The sequence below is a fragment of the Argiope bruennichi genome, chromosome 10, assembly GCF_947563725.1.
Source record: "Argiope bruennichi chromosome 10, qqArgBrue1.1, whole genome shotgun sequence".
Lineage (NCBI taxonomy): Eukaryota > Metazoa > Arthropoda > Arachnida > Araneae > Araneidae > Argiope > Argiope bruennichi.
In genome coordinates, this window is record NC_079160.1 from 73358438 (window position 1) to 73376584 (window position 18147).

At 31.3% G+C, this 18147-nt stretch overlaps 1 protein-coding gene across 1 annotated transcript; it reads left to right on the top strand.

The window, feature by feature from the left end:
* Positions 1-656: 656 nt before the first annotated feature.
* Positions 657-10412, top strand: LOC129989244 (uncharacterized). The gene is made up of 2 exons (XM_056097635.1): positions 657-756; positions 9608-10412. Exon 2 carries the CDS (start codon positions 9733-9735, stop codon positions 10372-10374), a length of 642 nt encoding a protein of 213 aa, XP_055953610.1. The 5' UTR covers positions 657-756; positions 9608-9732; the 3' UTR covers positions 10375-10412.
* The last annotated feature ends 7735 nt before the right edge of the window (positions 10413-18147 follow it).

The following is an 18147-nucleotide window of genomic DNA, read 5'->3' on the forward strand; positions in this document are numbered from 1 at the left end:
AATGCAAAATGGAACACTTCTCTTTTGAGTGAAAAGAAATGAATATGCATTTTGAAATTCCACTCCCAAAATGATTTCTTTCGAAATTTCACACAACTCTACAATTTTAATATGAAGGTAGTAAAATAATAATAATAATTTGTTGTAAATATGTATCAAATTACAATTGTCTCTATTGGATTGTGTTGTCGCATTGCTATTGCGTTTACAGACAGATAATTAAAAACATAAATTCATGGAATTTTATTTATCCCTCAAGATTCAATTTTTCGATGATTTAATATTTTTTTTGTTTATAAGAAAGTAAAAATTTATTACTCATCAAAAACCTAAGTAAATAAATTATATTAAGTAAGCAAAATATACTGAGTAAAAGATTAATCAAAAGGATCTTAAAATATTAATGTGGAATTTCAAAAATTTTATTCAATTCTCAAGGATGAATTCTTTGACGATTTTAGTACTTTTTCTTCGTGCAGGAGAAAGCAAAAATTCATTGCTTATCAAAAAGCTGATCAAACAAAGTATATTAAGTTTAATAAGCAAAGTACACTGAATAAATAATCAATTAAGAATATATTAGCATATTAATGCTCATTTGAGGACGGTTACAGTTTCACTTCCGTAGCTTAACCTATCGCATTCCATTGTTTTATTTTGTTTTACTTTGTCTAGCATGTCAACATATATTCCCAAGCAGCGAAACTAGTTTCAACTGGCATTTACCATCTGCTTACCAGATTTTGAAATCATACGGTCAGTATTTTGAATTTTTATTTTTATTATTATTATTATTATTGCTCTTTAGACATAATGCAAAGGAATCGAAAGCAATTATTGTTTTTTTTATATATATTTCATTATGTTTCCTTTAAAAATGTTAAGTAATATCTATAAAAAAAATTTACCGATGTTACGAGAATTCTAAATTTAAAAAATGTAAATACTTTTTTCGGTATCTAATATCATTTCACAGTTCTCTTAATTTTTGTGTTATTAACAAAATTAAAAAGAAATTTATAGAAAGTTTAAATTTTCATAATGATGGTTTTTAACGAGTTAAAGAAGGTAAGTTAATTCTTGGCAAAAATATCGAATATATATTTATTCAGTAGTAATAAACAAAAAACAAATTAATTTAATCTTTTTATAAAATCGTTGAATTTTGTTTCTGTATTCACTCTTTGGGAAGTTACATTGACTTTTATAATTGTATACGGTTTTAATTATTTCATTTTTGAAGGCTATTTATTAAAATCAAAATATTTGCAAAATTTTCTCACAAAAAAATTCGCAAATTAAATTTAAAAAAATGTGAAATGTATATTTTTTGTTCAAATTTAATACCAAAATTTCACAATATGCTCTATAGTTTTTGAATTGAAGAATAAGCAATTTGTTTGTTTAAAAAGATTTTTTAATCATTTTTATGCTTCATATTGTGAAAAAATTAAACATTGCAAGTTATTTATCAGTCAAATGCCAGAGTTAACTGAATGCAGCTTAATTGGTGAAATAAGTGATGTATTTTTTTAATTATCTGCAAAATTTCGAAAAATTCATTTGATAAGCTTCTGAAAAAATGGTGTGTGTGTGTGTAATGATATTTCTTAATTTTATTTAAATCCTAATCAATTTACGAATTTTTATCTTAATTTAGCCCATATTAACTTCATTCTAAAATGTTTTCTTATTTCCTGATCCAATTCTTACTTTTCGTTTAATTAATTCTACACGCGTTCTATAAAACTGCTGGTCTCAGCATTTTCTCACGCTTACAGTAAAGGCATAAAAATCCTTGATCTTTACAACATTCTTTTAAAGATACCTAATATTCCTGTTCCTAAATAGACATGTGTCAAAGAAATCCTTATAAAAATCTCAGTATAAAATAACATAAGGGGAAATTTTAAAATTTTTGGTCTCTTCTTCTCTTGTGTTGCGATGTAGATTGACGTATTTCTTACCGTTTATTCTTTGTACGTAAATTATGGCTGTCGTGGTTTTAAAATTTCAAAAGCTCGGCCACGCTACTGCTAAAATATGTTTACACACACATACATACAGACAGACAGAGAGAGAGAGAGAGACTTTTTTTGGCCTTTAATATATATTTGTCTCATACGTGATTATTTTCAAAGTATTTTATGCAACAAATTCAAAAATATAAATATTGTATAACATTTTTCATTTTTCAAAAGTTTATCCCTAAAGTAGTTACAAATCATAAGTAAGATACATTTTATAAATATAAATTTAATAGCATATTAATTCTAAGAAGTATTTTCAGTTATAAATGATTTTCTCCATGATCAAATTCATCAAAATTCAAATCCTCAAGGAAACATTCTCTCCCCTTTACAGTTTAACACCTGAACGTATGCACACAAAAGAATGGAACTCCTGATCTGCGTATTTCCATCTACCCTCGAAAATTTCACGCCTGCTTTCTGCATTTTGTTTCTACCCTTACCTTCGCAAGAGGAAATCCGCGGCGTGAAATAAAAACAAGACGAAACCGCAAATTCGAGTGGCAAAAGGATGACGCATTGATTTTATCTCGCAATTTTATCTCGGTGTTTCACCTAGAAATGCATTTTGTTGTTCAAATTCTTCCTGTGTGTAATTTTTATCTCTTTCGTTTCCGGATCTTGTTATTTTATTTGTATATTGATCTGCGGAATCTTGTGTGGGTTCGGTGATCCAAGAAAACGTGGCTCAAAGTGAAGATGATGTCAAATTCGGAAAAAAAATGATGGATACTTGTTTGTATATTTTTTTATAAAATTATAGTGGCTTTTTTGCGTAATATTGATGATATTTGGTACACGTGTCTTTCGTAAAAAGGTGGGATATCGCATCAACATTTTGAATTTTAAAAATTAAGCAAGTTTGTAGTATTTCCCAACTATATTTCTTTTTATATAATTCTACGAACTTTTTTTATCCGATATTGATGAAATTTGGTACGCAGGTCTTTCAAAACCAGCGTAAGTGGTCTCCCTAAAACTTTCTTGCATACTCTCTAATAAACTTGTCATGCCAGAGAATGCCTTATTGTAGTACATTAGTTACGAACTAGTATCTTTTGACATGAATTTAGTATTTTAACTGAATCTTTCAGCTCATCTTTGGCAAGTTATTTGGCGATTAATCCTTGGCATATATTTAGTAGTATCCAAAAATCGAATTTGTGTATTAAACACATTTTTCTGAACCGATTGAAACAAAAATTTGACACAAAACTGCACTTGTAGACACAAAATCACATAACAAATTTGATATATTTAAGTCATTGCATTTTTGAGGTATCACATTCATATGTTTCTGAAACTGTAGAAACAGATATAGATTTGTCCCAAAAGTGTGATAAATGTCTACCCTATAGACGTTCAATCTGTTATCGGATTTTATATTACTTAGCTCTCTTCGTTTTATAATTATCATGTTAATTATTCGAACAACCGGACAGATCGACTTCTTCTGAACTGATTTTACTCAAAACTTGATATAAATCTGCAAATTTGATATAGAGCCCATATACCAAATTCCATCCATCTAGCTCAAAGCGTTCTTAAGTTAACTTTGTCACAGACAGACTGAGAGACATTTTCCAAAAATGTGTTTTTCAAGCTTAGAGAGATCTAATATGTGGAGATTCATCAAAATTCATCGAATTATTTGACTCATTCATTTTATACTTTCTATATGCTACATATACATGAAAGTAAAGAGAAGAAATATCACTATCAACATTTCAAAGTCTAAAAGTTAATTTAAAATTAAACAAGGTTTTAGTGTTTTCCAGCAATATCTCTCAAAAATACAATTTCAGAAAAATCATTTTTACTTTGAATCAAAATTGAAAAAATTCCCCTTTTCTATGATGCTATTTCATTTTTCATTCATTAATACAACTTATCTTCTAATTTTAATAAATTTTTAAAATTTATTTCAATATTCAAATGTTTTTATTGTTCTGATGAAAATGAAACTAATTCCATTGTCTCATCAAGCCATTCGATCGCGTGCTTTTGTTTAGATTAGAAAAAAAGCAAAAGAAAAACTTTCTTTGCAGGTTAGTTGCAAAGCGAAATTTCCACTTCCGTTTTTATATTGTAGTAGATACAAATTTCCATTAGCATGCGTAGTAATTTGTCGCAAACTGATTCCATTATATTCATATTTTTCCTTCTTATCAAATAAGAAACTGAAATTTTGAATAAATGCATTTCATATTAGTTTAACAGCTAGAAAAACGAATATTTTGGGTGATCAACCTTGGCTCCAAATATAGCTAGAGTAGAATCAAAATAAAGTCTAACTTTAAAGTTAAATAATTAAAAAAAATTGCATTATAGTTATTTATATAGTAGAGACTTTTCAAGTTTCAGTATCTCCCTAACTTCGAGAAACCACTTTTGGAATTATGCCTGTCTGTCGGTCTATCTGAGAATATGATAATTAAAAAACGAAACAGGATTAAGGCATGGAATTTGAGATGTGACCTTTATACGGAAATCATGGATTTTGGAGGAAATAGTTCTGCCGATAATTTGTGCACATTTATGGATGGATTACAATAACGTGAAAATGCAGTTGTATCAGCATTTAGTATCAACAAAATGTTGTAAATAAAATTTCTCTAATCATCAAAATGCTGGAACATAAGACTCTTTTAACCCGTAAAATTCATATGGAACTAGGTAAATTTGCAAGTGTGACAAAATAACGCTCACAGTTGTAAGAAAAGAATTTTAATGAAACTAATATTTAAAAAAAGAAGAGTTGTGAAAGAATTTATTTAAATTATCGTTTGCATTTTTTTACAAGAAATTGTTAAGTTGAGAGGTTTAAATTAAATCGTGCATGCGACAAATACAGCCTTAATAAATATAATTTAATATTATTGGTATTGCAGACCTTTTTCAAATTGTGGACCAAATCTGTCCGTGGTTTGACCATCTGATGGCCTGCAACATTTGTAATCAATAACTCGAAGTCTAATTTTTTGGTGACTATCTATTTGATTCTATCTATTCTATCTATTTGAATATATGATAAAGTAATGAAAAATGTTTTAAAAGCAAAATTATAAAATAAATAAAAAAGAAACAAAAAATATTTTTAATACTTTTATATTTGATAATTCATCCATTAAGAACCTTAATTTTTTTTTATCGTCTGAATCATCGATCAAATTTTTCTGAATAAATAAAGAAATTTCTTTTACACTTTGGCAACCAATGGATACTGTCAAACAGGAAATCGAATGATTAAATTGTAAACAACATCCGTCAAGATTTCCTTTGTTTTCTCCAATAAGAAAATTATTTTGTGTCAACAGAGAAATGGCAGCATTTGATAGATGTTTTCGAGCAAATTAAGTTGAAAACAGGAAAAATAGTCGTTTTTTTTTTAAATCTACAGCAATTTGAAAGGTAATAAGTGAAAGATAAAAACATAATAACTGATAGGCAACTAATACAGTATTAACGCATGAAATCTTAATGTAAAAACTGAACCTCAAATCATATTTTAATTCAATAATCTAGTACCAAAGAACTATTAATTATAATTGACATATCTGAAGAAAAACCTTTTTTGTGTTATTAACGCAGCTGCAATTATAACCTAATCTATCATCTCTCAATACTTATAACAAAATGGCCGAAAAGAAAAGCAAAAAAGCCAAGAAAAAGAAGAAGAAGAAGAAGGTCCGTATCTCCGAAGGTCCAAAGAAGCCATCAGAGAAATCCATCTTCAAAAAGAAAGTAGCGGAACTAGAAGAGGAACTCGACAGCATCTCGCAGAACATGAAAGAAGAAGAAACATCGTTGGAGAAGCTGAAATTGAAGCACAGCGAGGTAGTGGACAGCAAGGAGGCCTGTGTGAAGCACCTTAAAAGGGTGCTTCAAGAGAAAATGGGGAATGTTATAGAGAGCCAGCGCCGATTGCAATGGGTGCGAGATATCACAGAATTGACCGAACAGCGAGCGGCAGACCTAGCCCGCAATTTACAGAGCAGCTTTCAACTGAAGAGGAGTGTTTTCATGCAACAGAGATTAGAATTAGAAGGTAACTGTAGCCTGACTAATATTAATGCCCGTTCGCCAAAATTGAATTTTTTGGGGGCAATCTTTTTTTTTTTTTTTTTTTTTGCCAAATGTAGCGATTTTTTTTATTGTAACCCTAAAAGCCAACTAAAACTATCAAAACTCGTGTTCTTCTAGACATTAAATCTAAATCTTATGGTGGGTTTACACTTGGCCAATTATAAGATGTCCAGTAGGCAGCGCATGCGTAGAAAGGCTGAAAAATGCCAGTTGGTCCATGGCAAGTGCTTGTTCCGACGGGATAACAACATACCGCTGTATTGTATTTTTTTTTTTTTTTTTCTTATTACGTATGCGTTTGTAGAATTTGGCCGATTTTTTTGGCATCAAAAAATTGATCACTTATCATAGATAAATTTCGACATTCTTTTACTCTTTGTTCATTCTGATGCGAGGTTGTGTTTTTTTTTTTCTTTTCATTTTATTTGCCATTTTTTCTATAGATTTCCAAATTTAGGTATGCTGGCCTTTTTTTATTTTACCATGTTTCTTTGTATAAATATCCATCATTTTAATACAATATGTAGTGAAAAAGAAAAATTCAGGGACGCCATAACGGCAATTCATAGCCAAGCATGAAATGCTTGAATCTATCTTATGAAATTGTGGCAAACATAAATCAGTCCTTTTCTGCGCATGCGTGGTCTTATTGGCCGACCGTCTTATAACTGGTCGAGTGCAAACCTACCTTTACCATTAAAAGTTTTCGAATACTTATCATTAATGTTCTGGGTTAAAATCTATTTTAATGTGCTCTTTCACGTTGCCAAGGATGCCAACTATGCTAAGTCGCCAAAATAGCAGGCATACGGTTAAAAAAAGGCAAACCTTTTTTGCGAAACCAACAATTTATTGCGAAAAAAACAGGGAATAGCCAAATCCAAAAGAAATCGCAAATCGGCAAAGATTTATGCTAACCATCTAAAAATTCCTTGAAAGTCCATCATCTGGTATGATTATAAAAAACTGACTACAAAATTTTTTTTTTAAGTTGAAATAAAAAAATTGACAAAAAATCATCTACAAAAAAGTTATCTTTGAAGAACGGGCTTTATTCTTAAGTCGACCAACAAATCAGCAATAGAGTTGCTGATTTGTTGCAATAAACAAGCAGCAACTATTCTGCTTGTTTGCTTGAATTACCACACTGGCGAGAAATTCGGGGATAGTTAAATTAGATTTGATACTTTGAGATTAACCGCATGACATTGGTTAATATATTCAAATTTCAGTTACGAAAAAAAAATCTATTATCTTGCTATCTTTAATGATTTATGTGGGTATTTATCACTCGCATGTGGTTGATCGTCATAAACCGCGACATCCTTGGAGAATTTTTCTGGGAAAGTTAAAGAAAAATAATCTTGGTTTAATATGTGATTTAAATAACGAGACGGATAAAAAAGGTGAATTTATAATAAAATTCATGGACCACACAGTCACATTTTTAATAATGCTATGATGTCATGTCTCTATTACAAAGTTTTATGTACGCAATGAGAAGAACATATGCAAGGCAATAACAATTAAAATTAATAAGACAATTAAAATTAATTTCGAACTTCACAGAACTTCAGTTCCTGGCAATTTCACTGTATCATGGATGTGAAATTTCTAAATGATGTAACTGAAATTAAAGATTAAGAATATTTATGGTAAACCAGCTAGTCACCAAAGACGACTAGTATGAAATAAGTTTGGAGGAAATTATAACGCAAGAAAAAATAGGCGCCGTCACCACAATCATATAGTTATTATAACCCTGTTGTTTCACCTTGACTCGTTTTCCGTTTCAGACCTTTCTTCTCTAATCAAATGCACTGATCTTTCTGATGATGAAGGTCAGTCGCCAATTCAACAGAACGTATCTGTTGCATTGTTTGATTTGCGACATTGCATTTGGTGTCAAATGTTTGTTTCGGAAGTGCGAGATCTGAAGGCTCGGAAACGCTTGATTCTCAAGAACGTGGAAGCTTCTAGAAAATTCCATCGAACAGCTCGTTAGACTGTAAATGGTGGACAGCTGCTATGAAGTTTAAGAGTTGGCCAAAGCTACTGAACGCAGTGAAACTCAGCGAAATCTGCGATTTATGTTATTATAGTTATAGTTCGTGCTCTGTTGGGATTGTGTTTTTAATTATATAAGTTATATAACTCTTCACGAATTTGAATGTGGGATAGTTTACTATAAAAATTACATGTAAATTTTTCAAGGAGCTGTCGTTCTTGTTTGCTTCTCCAATAAGTCATATCACTGACTCTCCGACTCGGCCGAAGGCAAACGGATAGATAAATACTGAATAACCGGACCGCTATAACAGCAACACTGAAGGGAACTGTGGTTGAGTCCTAAGGGCCATCACCGACCACGGTGCAACCCTTCCCTAAGGAAGTGCGTCCCGCCATCGATGGGAGGAGCCAGACCCTCACCTTTTAGCGTACCCTCCAGGATGGAGCGATCCAACCTCCATACCGGAAGCATCTCATCCTCATTCCAAGGTGCCCCTCCCTGGGGGATGCTTCTCCAAGTAAAGCACAGTATATGCTACTGTCTTACAGTATCTGCAGTACCTGAAGGACAGTATATACTATAGCATTTTTCCCATGTTAAGCAATGCAATTAATTATAATGCATGTTTCTGAAAATCATCATATTTAATATATTTATAGAAATATTTCTTTTCAGACTTGAACTTTCAGCGACATCAGGAATGCATTTGCATAGAAAATACATATAAAAATGAAGTATAGATTTATGGAACATAGCAAGTAAAAATGAGTCTTCTGTAGCCGGTGGTTGTATTTCAGTTTCGAAACTGAAGGGGGAGTGCAAGAGGATGTAAATTATTTCGTTGCCATCAAGACAATTTGCATTAATGTCACTTATTATGACCAAATATCATAAAGAAACAAAAATGAATACCATGTCATAGGCTTACATTTTTTTAAGCCACTGATGGTGTCTTGGGGGGAAGAAAAATTCACATTAAGTACTGAGCACCAATTACCTTCAAAACGCCACTGTGCAGGAGAGTTCCGTGTTCAAATGTGATTTTACAGATGTGTTTGCTGTCATGTGGTTGTTTTATCGAACGTGTGTCGAGCATCCACTGTCGGATGTAGCGTAAAAATTTTTAGATGGAAGTTACTGATCAACTTTCATAGTTATCATCTGACCTGTGTACATAATTTCGAGAAACTTGCTGGCAGTCCGTGATCAGAGCAGACGCCTGAAGGACGTCCAGAAGTTATTGGAACCGGAAAAAGAAACCCAGAAATCTGCAAAAATAAGGTTGAATGACTTTCAAGCACGTCTTCAAGGTCACCAAAGCAGTTGTTTCAAACTATCCCATGTATTGTTCCAAAACGGGACATCATACGATTAATCTCATTTATCTAGTATAAATAACTAGAATAACTTACATCTGATATTGTATTTTTAATGCTTTGCAATTTCTCAATCGTAAATAATTTATAATTTATTTACACAGAAAAACTTTCACGTTTGGAAGAAGTGCGTCTAAAGAGAACCAGTCAGCTGACTCGTCTGAAACGACTGGAAGAGGATTTGGAAAAGAAAACAACAGCAGAATGCAAAGCGAAACAGAAAGTCAACATGGAACATGTTAACCGGTTGCTGAAAAAACGAGAAGATTTCGAACATTATGTCGACTCAATCTGTTCTGATGCTGACCACGTCTTCGAGGTCACCCTACCAGTATATGCCAAAAAACAGCTAGAAGAAAATATTCGACTTCGAGCCCAATGTCAAGAAGCTTCGGACAACTTGCTGGCAGTCCAAGATCAGAGCAGACGCCTGAAAGACGTCCAGAAGTTACTGGATCTGGAAAAAGAAACCCAGAAATCAGCAAAAATAAGGCTGAATGACTTTCAAGCACGTCTTCAAGGTCGCCAAAGCCGTCTGCTGAAATTAAACGCCTATCTACAGTCAACACACAGTATTGCGAGAGATGACTTACGAGACATCCAGTCTGAGATTCGAGCCAATCAGAGAAAGATATCTCGCACAGTCGACAAAATCTCAAACGTGGAAGAGATATTGCGTGATCAGGAGAATTACACGAATTCGCTGGTGGAACAGATGGAAAAGAAAATCGACAAGAATGGTCTCAGAATATCGAAAGTCTTGAGAGCAGGTCAAATACTTAAGGCTAAAGTCAAGGAAGTGGAAGACGAGAAGAGTTGCATAGATTTGGACTTGTTGAAGCAAATTCGCATGCTTCTGGATGACGATTGAGACTGTAATGAAAATGTAAAATTTATGGTCCTACTACAATGGAGAAATTCTGATAATGTGGAAGCTTCAGATTCAATTTTGTAATCGATTTCTTGTTATCTGAATCACAATTCATGGTTAAAACGAATAAAATTCTATTGAAACATAAACATGGGTGAACGGAATGCATGAAATATTAAGCAGATGTAGGAACATCAAGGATATATTGCTGCCCATACTGCTTTAATATTTAAAGGATGTTTGTTGATCTTTATTGAAATTTCAAAAATAAAAGCAGTTTGTTTAATAATATAACCATAAACAGCTACTCCGATCCGTCCTTATCAACCATACGTCTGGTGCAGTTTAGCCAAGATTGGGTCTTGCGCCATTAAAACTCACATCCAACCAATCTGCCCATCCAAAGGCATATGGAAATACTGAATGACAGGAAAACCGTAACAGCATATGCGGGAATTATAGGTGAATCCTAAGGGCCATTACAAATCACCACGTTCCTTCACCAGTAGGAGGTAGCTGATCCAACATCATTAATGTACCCACCAGGTGACAAAAACCAATTACCGCATCGGAAAGTGCAAGCTTCTGATTCGCATATCTGAGGTGCTCCTTAGTGGGAGAGAGTTTAATAGTATACAGCTAATAAAAAGTAACCGTTGAAAATGGTTTCCCTGAAAGTTTCTCGCATATTTCCAAATTCTGATATCCCTCCGCAAAAAAATGTAGATCTTAAACAAGCTCTTGAACGTCACGAGAACTCAGATTTTTGTTTTCAAAGTGCGACATACGAGAGTTTTATGCTTCTTAATGCAGTGAAAAAAAAAACGAATTTACATTTTTCACACCTTTTTTTTAAAACCAAACTGCCGAATGAAATCAAACTTTGATCTAAAAATCTACTTTGACAAACTCATCCATCAAGGAATTCAACTGTACGCTTTTGCCAATCATTCATTCCAAAGTATTATTTTTATTTTCGTTTTTATTTCGTAGTATATATACTTTTTAATTTGCAATCATCGTAAATAATTACTTTATAAGTCAAAGAAACAGTTGTGTAAAATTCATTAAGTCTGCATCGTTATTAAATACAAATCATTTGTAGTTTTTTTTCCAAGTTTCTAGGGAAAAAATATTAAGATTTCTACAAATGTTAAAGAATAGATAATGGAAATCATTAAATGAAGAACAAGCGAAACATTATTTCATTTCTTATTTAAATCTCAGTAAAGACTGCTTGGCTCACTAAAACAAAATCATAACATGTTTATTCAGGTATATTTATAAACTTTTATTTATTCAGTACCAATCTAAAGATGTAATCTATAAAAACTTCGCTCAGTTCCCCGAAATAGTTTTTAGATCAATGTGCGATTTAATAATTTTACAGGAATTTAATTATTTCAATCCAGAAACCCAAATAGTAAATAAATTTGCAATTTAACTATAAAAATTTAAGCTAAATTTCTATCATGTTTTTACTTTCTCGTTTACGTAGCATAGACAGTATACGTAGCTTTCTCGTATACGTAGCATAGACAGTATACGTAGCTTTCTCGTATACGTAGAATAACAGTGATCGTCAAAAAAATACGAACTCGAGATTTTGACCAATCTCTAAATTTTAAACCTCATGTGTTCGAAAAACACATCTTTGGAAAATTCCCGCCTACCTGTCTGTTCGACTACGACAAATGATTTGAGCTAAACTGTTGAAATTGGACGTCACGAAATCGGAAGTCTCTTAACTGTCTTCGAAACTACATTCTGCTTCACATAAAATAATGCTTATATATATATATATTCTTAAAAAATATCATTGCTCAAACACGTGTTTTAAACTTCACGAAATTGTTTTTGTATGATCCCAAAATAATTACCTAAAAATTTTTTTAAATAGTTTTTCTTGTCATTTTCAACGATAAATTTCAAATGGATTAAAATATTCCATGAGATTTTCTTAATTGGGGAAAACTAAAAAAGAAAGATTTTATTCATCATTTATATGAACACATGCACACACACAGTTTACATGAGGAATAAGAAAGCGGAATTACATTATCGCAAATGGCAACATGCAATCTGAAATAGATTATTTAGGCACTTAAGTTTTTTGTTGGGATTTTATGTCATGGGACTCGATTCCACAAGGAATGCTTTTGTTCATAATTAACATAACCAGTATAAGGCTATTAAAATAACATAGTTGTAATATAAGCCATAATTTTATGCTTAAAAATATTTTTTTGATGAAATCATGTACATCAAGACGTGCATAAGAAATGTAATTGAAATTCAGTATAACTATATTTTCCTGAGAAACTAGCTGGTTATCAAAGGCGGCTAGTAATCGTTATTGATAATAAAAATGAATGTATATGAATTGACACTCTACAGACCAGACCATTTGACGTATAGCCATCAAACTTGGCACATATGTATCTTGGAGCAGTTTTTTTAACTGTTAATTAGAATTTTAGTTAATTAAAAATGAAGCGAAATGTTAGTATTTTTTCGCAATAACTTCTGAAAAAACATATTACACAAAAAATGTTGCATTGTTTCAAAATATAAACAATTACATTTTTAATAATACCAATTTAATAGTTGTGCATATATATATATATATATATATATATATGTGTGTGTGTGTGTGTGTGTGTGTGTGTGTGTGTGTGTGTGTGTGTGTGTGTGTGTGTGTGTGTGTGTGTGTGTGTTTAGTTTTTAATGCCTTGAAATTCAAACTGTTTTTATTGTTTAATTAAATTTTAATCGCGTGATTTTCCTTTAATTGTTGAAACTTTAAGAAGAAGGATTCTGTTTAATATCTGTGTAATTTACGACAAATAAAAAAGTTACAATCTCGCTAAATTTAGAAGATAGATGAACCGTACATTTACATTTTTTAATGTACATTACATTCACATTTTTAATGTTGTGGAACTTTCTCCATTAGAAAAGTTCATGTACACGATAAACAGAACTAATACAGTTAAAATAATTTGGCCTGACTGTCAGACAATTTGATGGAAGTATTAGCATGAAATTATAAAAATGGATGTGTGTGGATTCTGTTTAATATCTGTGTAATTTACGACAAATAAAAAAGTTAAAATATTGCTAAATTTAGAAGATAGATGAACCGTACATTTACTTTTTTTAATGTACATTACATTCACATTTTTAATATTGTGGAACTTTCTCCATTAGAAAAGTTCATGTGCACGATAAACAGAACTAATACAGTTAAAATAATTTGGCCTGACTGTCAGACAATTTGATGGAAGTATTAGCATGAAATTATAAAAATGGATGTGTGTGGATTCTGTTTAATATCTGTGTAATTTACGACAAATAAAAAAGTTAAAATATTGCTAAATTTAGAAGATAGATGAACCGTACATTTACATTTTTTAATGTACATTACGTTCACATTTTTAATTTTGTGGAACTTTCTCCATTAGAAAAGTTCATGTACGCGATAAACAGAACTAATACAGTTAAAATAATTTGGCCTGACTGTCAGACAATTTGATGGAAGTATTAGCATGAAATTATAAAAATGGATGTGTGTGGATTCTGTTTAATATCTGTGTAATTTACGACAAATAAAAAAGTTAAAATATTGCTAAATTTAGAAGATAGATGAACCGTACATTTACATTTTTTAATGTACATTACATTCACATTTTTAATATTGTGGAACTTTCTCCATTAGAAAAGTTCATGTACACGATAAACAGAACTAATACAGTTAAAATAATTTGGCCTGACTGTCAGACAATTTGATGGAAGTATTAGCATGAAATTATAAAAATGGATGTTATCTGAAATCAAACGTTATCAATGTTCCTTGTTCCCGACGTACCAGCTGGTTGTCAAAAGTGGCTGATTTACCCGAATATTTATGCTATAAACTTAGATAGATTAAGATTAGATAGATTTAATTATAAATACAAATAGATTAATCTGATGTTTTAGTGTATTTAGTAGAACCGAGGATTGGCAGCTTCAAAGGACTGGTCTCTATTAGAAATAATCCCACTTTCCCACTTTCAATGAATTATAATTTCAATTTATCCCACTTTCAATGAATAGAAATATATAGGGTAGTTAAAATATCGCAGCTTCTTTTTTTTTTTGCTTGACATTTGAGAGAATCATAGACATGAAAATATATACCAACGATTTAACAAGAATAAAGTAAAATTAATATCCTTAATTATTAGTAATGATTATCTTAATGTATGTGTTCTAATTATTAAAAAAAATAACCAATACACGCAAAATCAATTTTTTAACCGCCATTATTACTTTTCTGTTTGCTGAGCATTGAAAATCCGTTTAATGCCAGTTGCTTTCAACTGAATGTATGATGAAATTTTAAGCATTCGAACAGGTGTTTTTCTCCAAACATAGAACTTTTCGCGTAAACGGTCGTTTCCCGATTTGAGTGCAATCCATTGGCTATTAAACATTCAATCACTTGATTTAAAAGCGTACAAATAACTCTAAGGACTTTTAACGATTCAAATTACTAGTTAGTTGCAACATTTTAATATAATTCCAAGCTGCTTTATTACAAACTCAAAACGCAAGCCACAGCAACAATGAAATCCAGCCTAAAATAAATCATAACACTTCCTCTCAAGCCAAAGGTTAAGTAGCTTTTGAGGAATAAAAATGATAGGAGTTACAGAGGCTGAAATGAAACAGCATAATTTATCCCACTTTGTGATAAACTATTCCTAAGCTCAATGTAATTATTTATATGTCCCTTTCTCTTTAGCGAAACATACAGAGAGAAAAGGAAATACTCTAAAAAAAAAAAAAAAAACAAGCGGGAGCGATTTCTTTATAATTTTCTTGCATACTGTCTAATAAAGTTGTCATGTCAGAGAACGCCTTACATGGCATGGGTGTACAATAGTTACGAAATAGTAACTTTTGGCGGGAATTTAGCATGTTTACTGAATCATTCGTGTGCTCATTGGCGAGTTTTTTGGCGATGAACCCCAGATAAGCGGTTAATAGTATCCGAAAATCAAATTTGTGTTTTAGACGCGTTTTTCTCAATCTATTGAAACAAAAATTGGACGCAGAATCACAATTGAAGTCACAAAATTCCATATCTAATTCGATATATTTAACCCTTCAATGCATCCTTTAGCCATTTGGCTATACATTTTTATTTCCATTTGAAACTCCATAGGACTGTTTCGAAGAACAACAATTTGTGACTGGAAATTCTTTTTTAAATTCGTTTTGATAAACATTTTCAGAAAACACAAATATATGACAGAGCGGAACTAGAATTAGATTTAAACTGGAAACTTAAAAAAATACCAATATGGCTGTGCTGTATGAGCAATTCTGCTATTAACAAGTAATATAATTTTTTTTAAATTCATTTCCTACTTAGGTCAACAAAGAAATATTTTATTTTAGTTACTCTTTATTAAATAATTATTAAAAATTATTAAGTATCAAAAAATTATTGATTTTCTCAAGAATTGAACTCGCATTCTTCACTTTCACGCGAAAAATACTGAAATCCTTGCATTTTACCGATTGAGCTACTGCCTGTTGTTGATTTCAATTTTCATTACAAATTGCTAAAACTCTATTTAAAGTATTAAAAATTAATTTAATTTAATTAATGAATTAATATTTGAAAAAAAACTGTACTAACATCAAGTGTCATCCACTACAAGTTTAAAAAAACGTATTTGAACTTCAGTGGATGAATTAAATGTATTTTATTTACGATTGAAAATTTGAACAAGATATATAAATATATATAGCGAGAGAGAGGGTGAACTAATAGTAGAAATTGAAAAATATTACCAAAATATTTTATTTCCATTGTAAAAATATATTGGTAAAGAAGAACTTTTATTTTTATTGCAGAATTCTTATAACATGATTTATGACACTTTGATATTGTTGAATTCATAATGTAACCAACTGGCCCATCTTAATTGTTTTGTTAAAATTCCACCAGAAAAAATAATTATAATTATTAAATTTTTAAAATAATTTTCCTAAATTATAGTAGCTATTCAAGCACACATGTATTTTTTAGTTAAAAAAATGAAAAGTCATGCATTCTAGGGTTAAATCACTCGTTTTTGAGCTGTCTCGTTTGCATATTTTTGAAGTTACAGACCAACAAACAGGCAACTCGCAGTTGGATTTGGCTCAAAATTTGAGCTATACTATAGAAGTTGAATCTTTTTACTGAATTTTATCTTTCGTTTTGTAATTATCGGGTTAACTTATATTCGAACAGCCGGACCAGACTTCCTCTGAACAGATTTTATTCAAAATTTGATAGAAATGCACAAAAATTTTAGTGTAAATACAGTGTTCCTAATTTAATCCGTCTAGCTTAAATCGTTTTTGAGTTATCTTTATCACAGGAAGACAGATGGACATTTTCCACAAATGTGTTTTTCGAACTCCGGATGGTCTAAAACGTAGATATTCGTCGAAATCTCGAGTTGGAATTTTTTGACGATTACAATACTTTCTCTATACTTCGCATACGAGAAAGTAAAAAGAGTAACTATTGTTTATAATGTTCTCTTTCTCGCTCTTTTTATAACTAACTTAAAGTTGTGCAATTGTAATAGAATGATTCCATGCATTCATTTATTATTTTTTAAATTTATTTATTTCGTGAATGCATTTATTTTATAATTTACTAGCCGCCTTTGACAACTGGCTAATCAATCATGATATCCATAGCGTTTAGTAATTCGATGAGCTCTGTCTAACTATATGTAATCAGACCAAATGAAATTATTTTAAATGATACTTACCTAATAAATATGGAATATTCTGAAGTTTAAATCATGCATGCAAATTGGAAAATTTATTTGTTGAAATCAATCTAGTTGAAGAGGTCAGGACTGTGCCAAGATTTTGTTTTACGGTGTTTCTCAAAAATGAAGGTTGGATGCAGAGGGCCACCCATGAGGACGAATCATGACGTCATTCCCTACCGTATACACCCCATAAAACTTCCGGATGAAGAACTTCCGATATGTGATTTTACTCTTTCTTTATAGGCACAGTAATGGTGTAGGATTGAGTTACCTCCTGCGAATGATGGGGCGTGCGTTATTCGGAATATAATGGCCGTTAATAGCCATTACACTTGACCTTAGTTTTCGTTTCATTGCTGTCATGACAGTGATCAAGATGGTGTGACTTAGGTCGTGTGTGTCTAACTTCGGGAGATTTCAAATGAAATAAATATTGACATAATCGGTATTATAATTGGGGCTGGAGGATCTTGTTAAGGTGTTTTTCTTATAGAGAATACACAGTGAAAAAATGTTTTTAAGATTTCTCCAGAAAATAAGGAGGGGGGGGGGCGGTAATTAATAACAGACGAAAATGGATGACATATCTAGGGAGTTATAAGTATTTATATGAAATAAAAATCAAGGAAATCGGTTAGGGCAGGTAAATTCTACCATTTTTCTCTTATAAAGGATGCACCTTAAAATAGTATTTTTCAAGTTTTCCTAGGAAACGGAACTGTGGAGCAGTTGACCATTGATGAAATATCTAAGGATCATGAGTTTCAAATGATATAAAAATGGGCAAAATCAGAACAAGGATTGGGTTGGGAGAAACTCATTAGTTTTGCCAATTATTTTGAATATATGCGATATTCTTCGAATTTTAATTCCGAATATTCAATAAAAGAATACTTAAAATGGAAACAGCAAATAGACTTCATTTATTTATTTTACACACCCA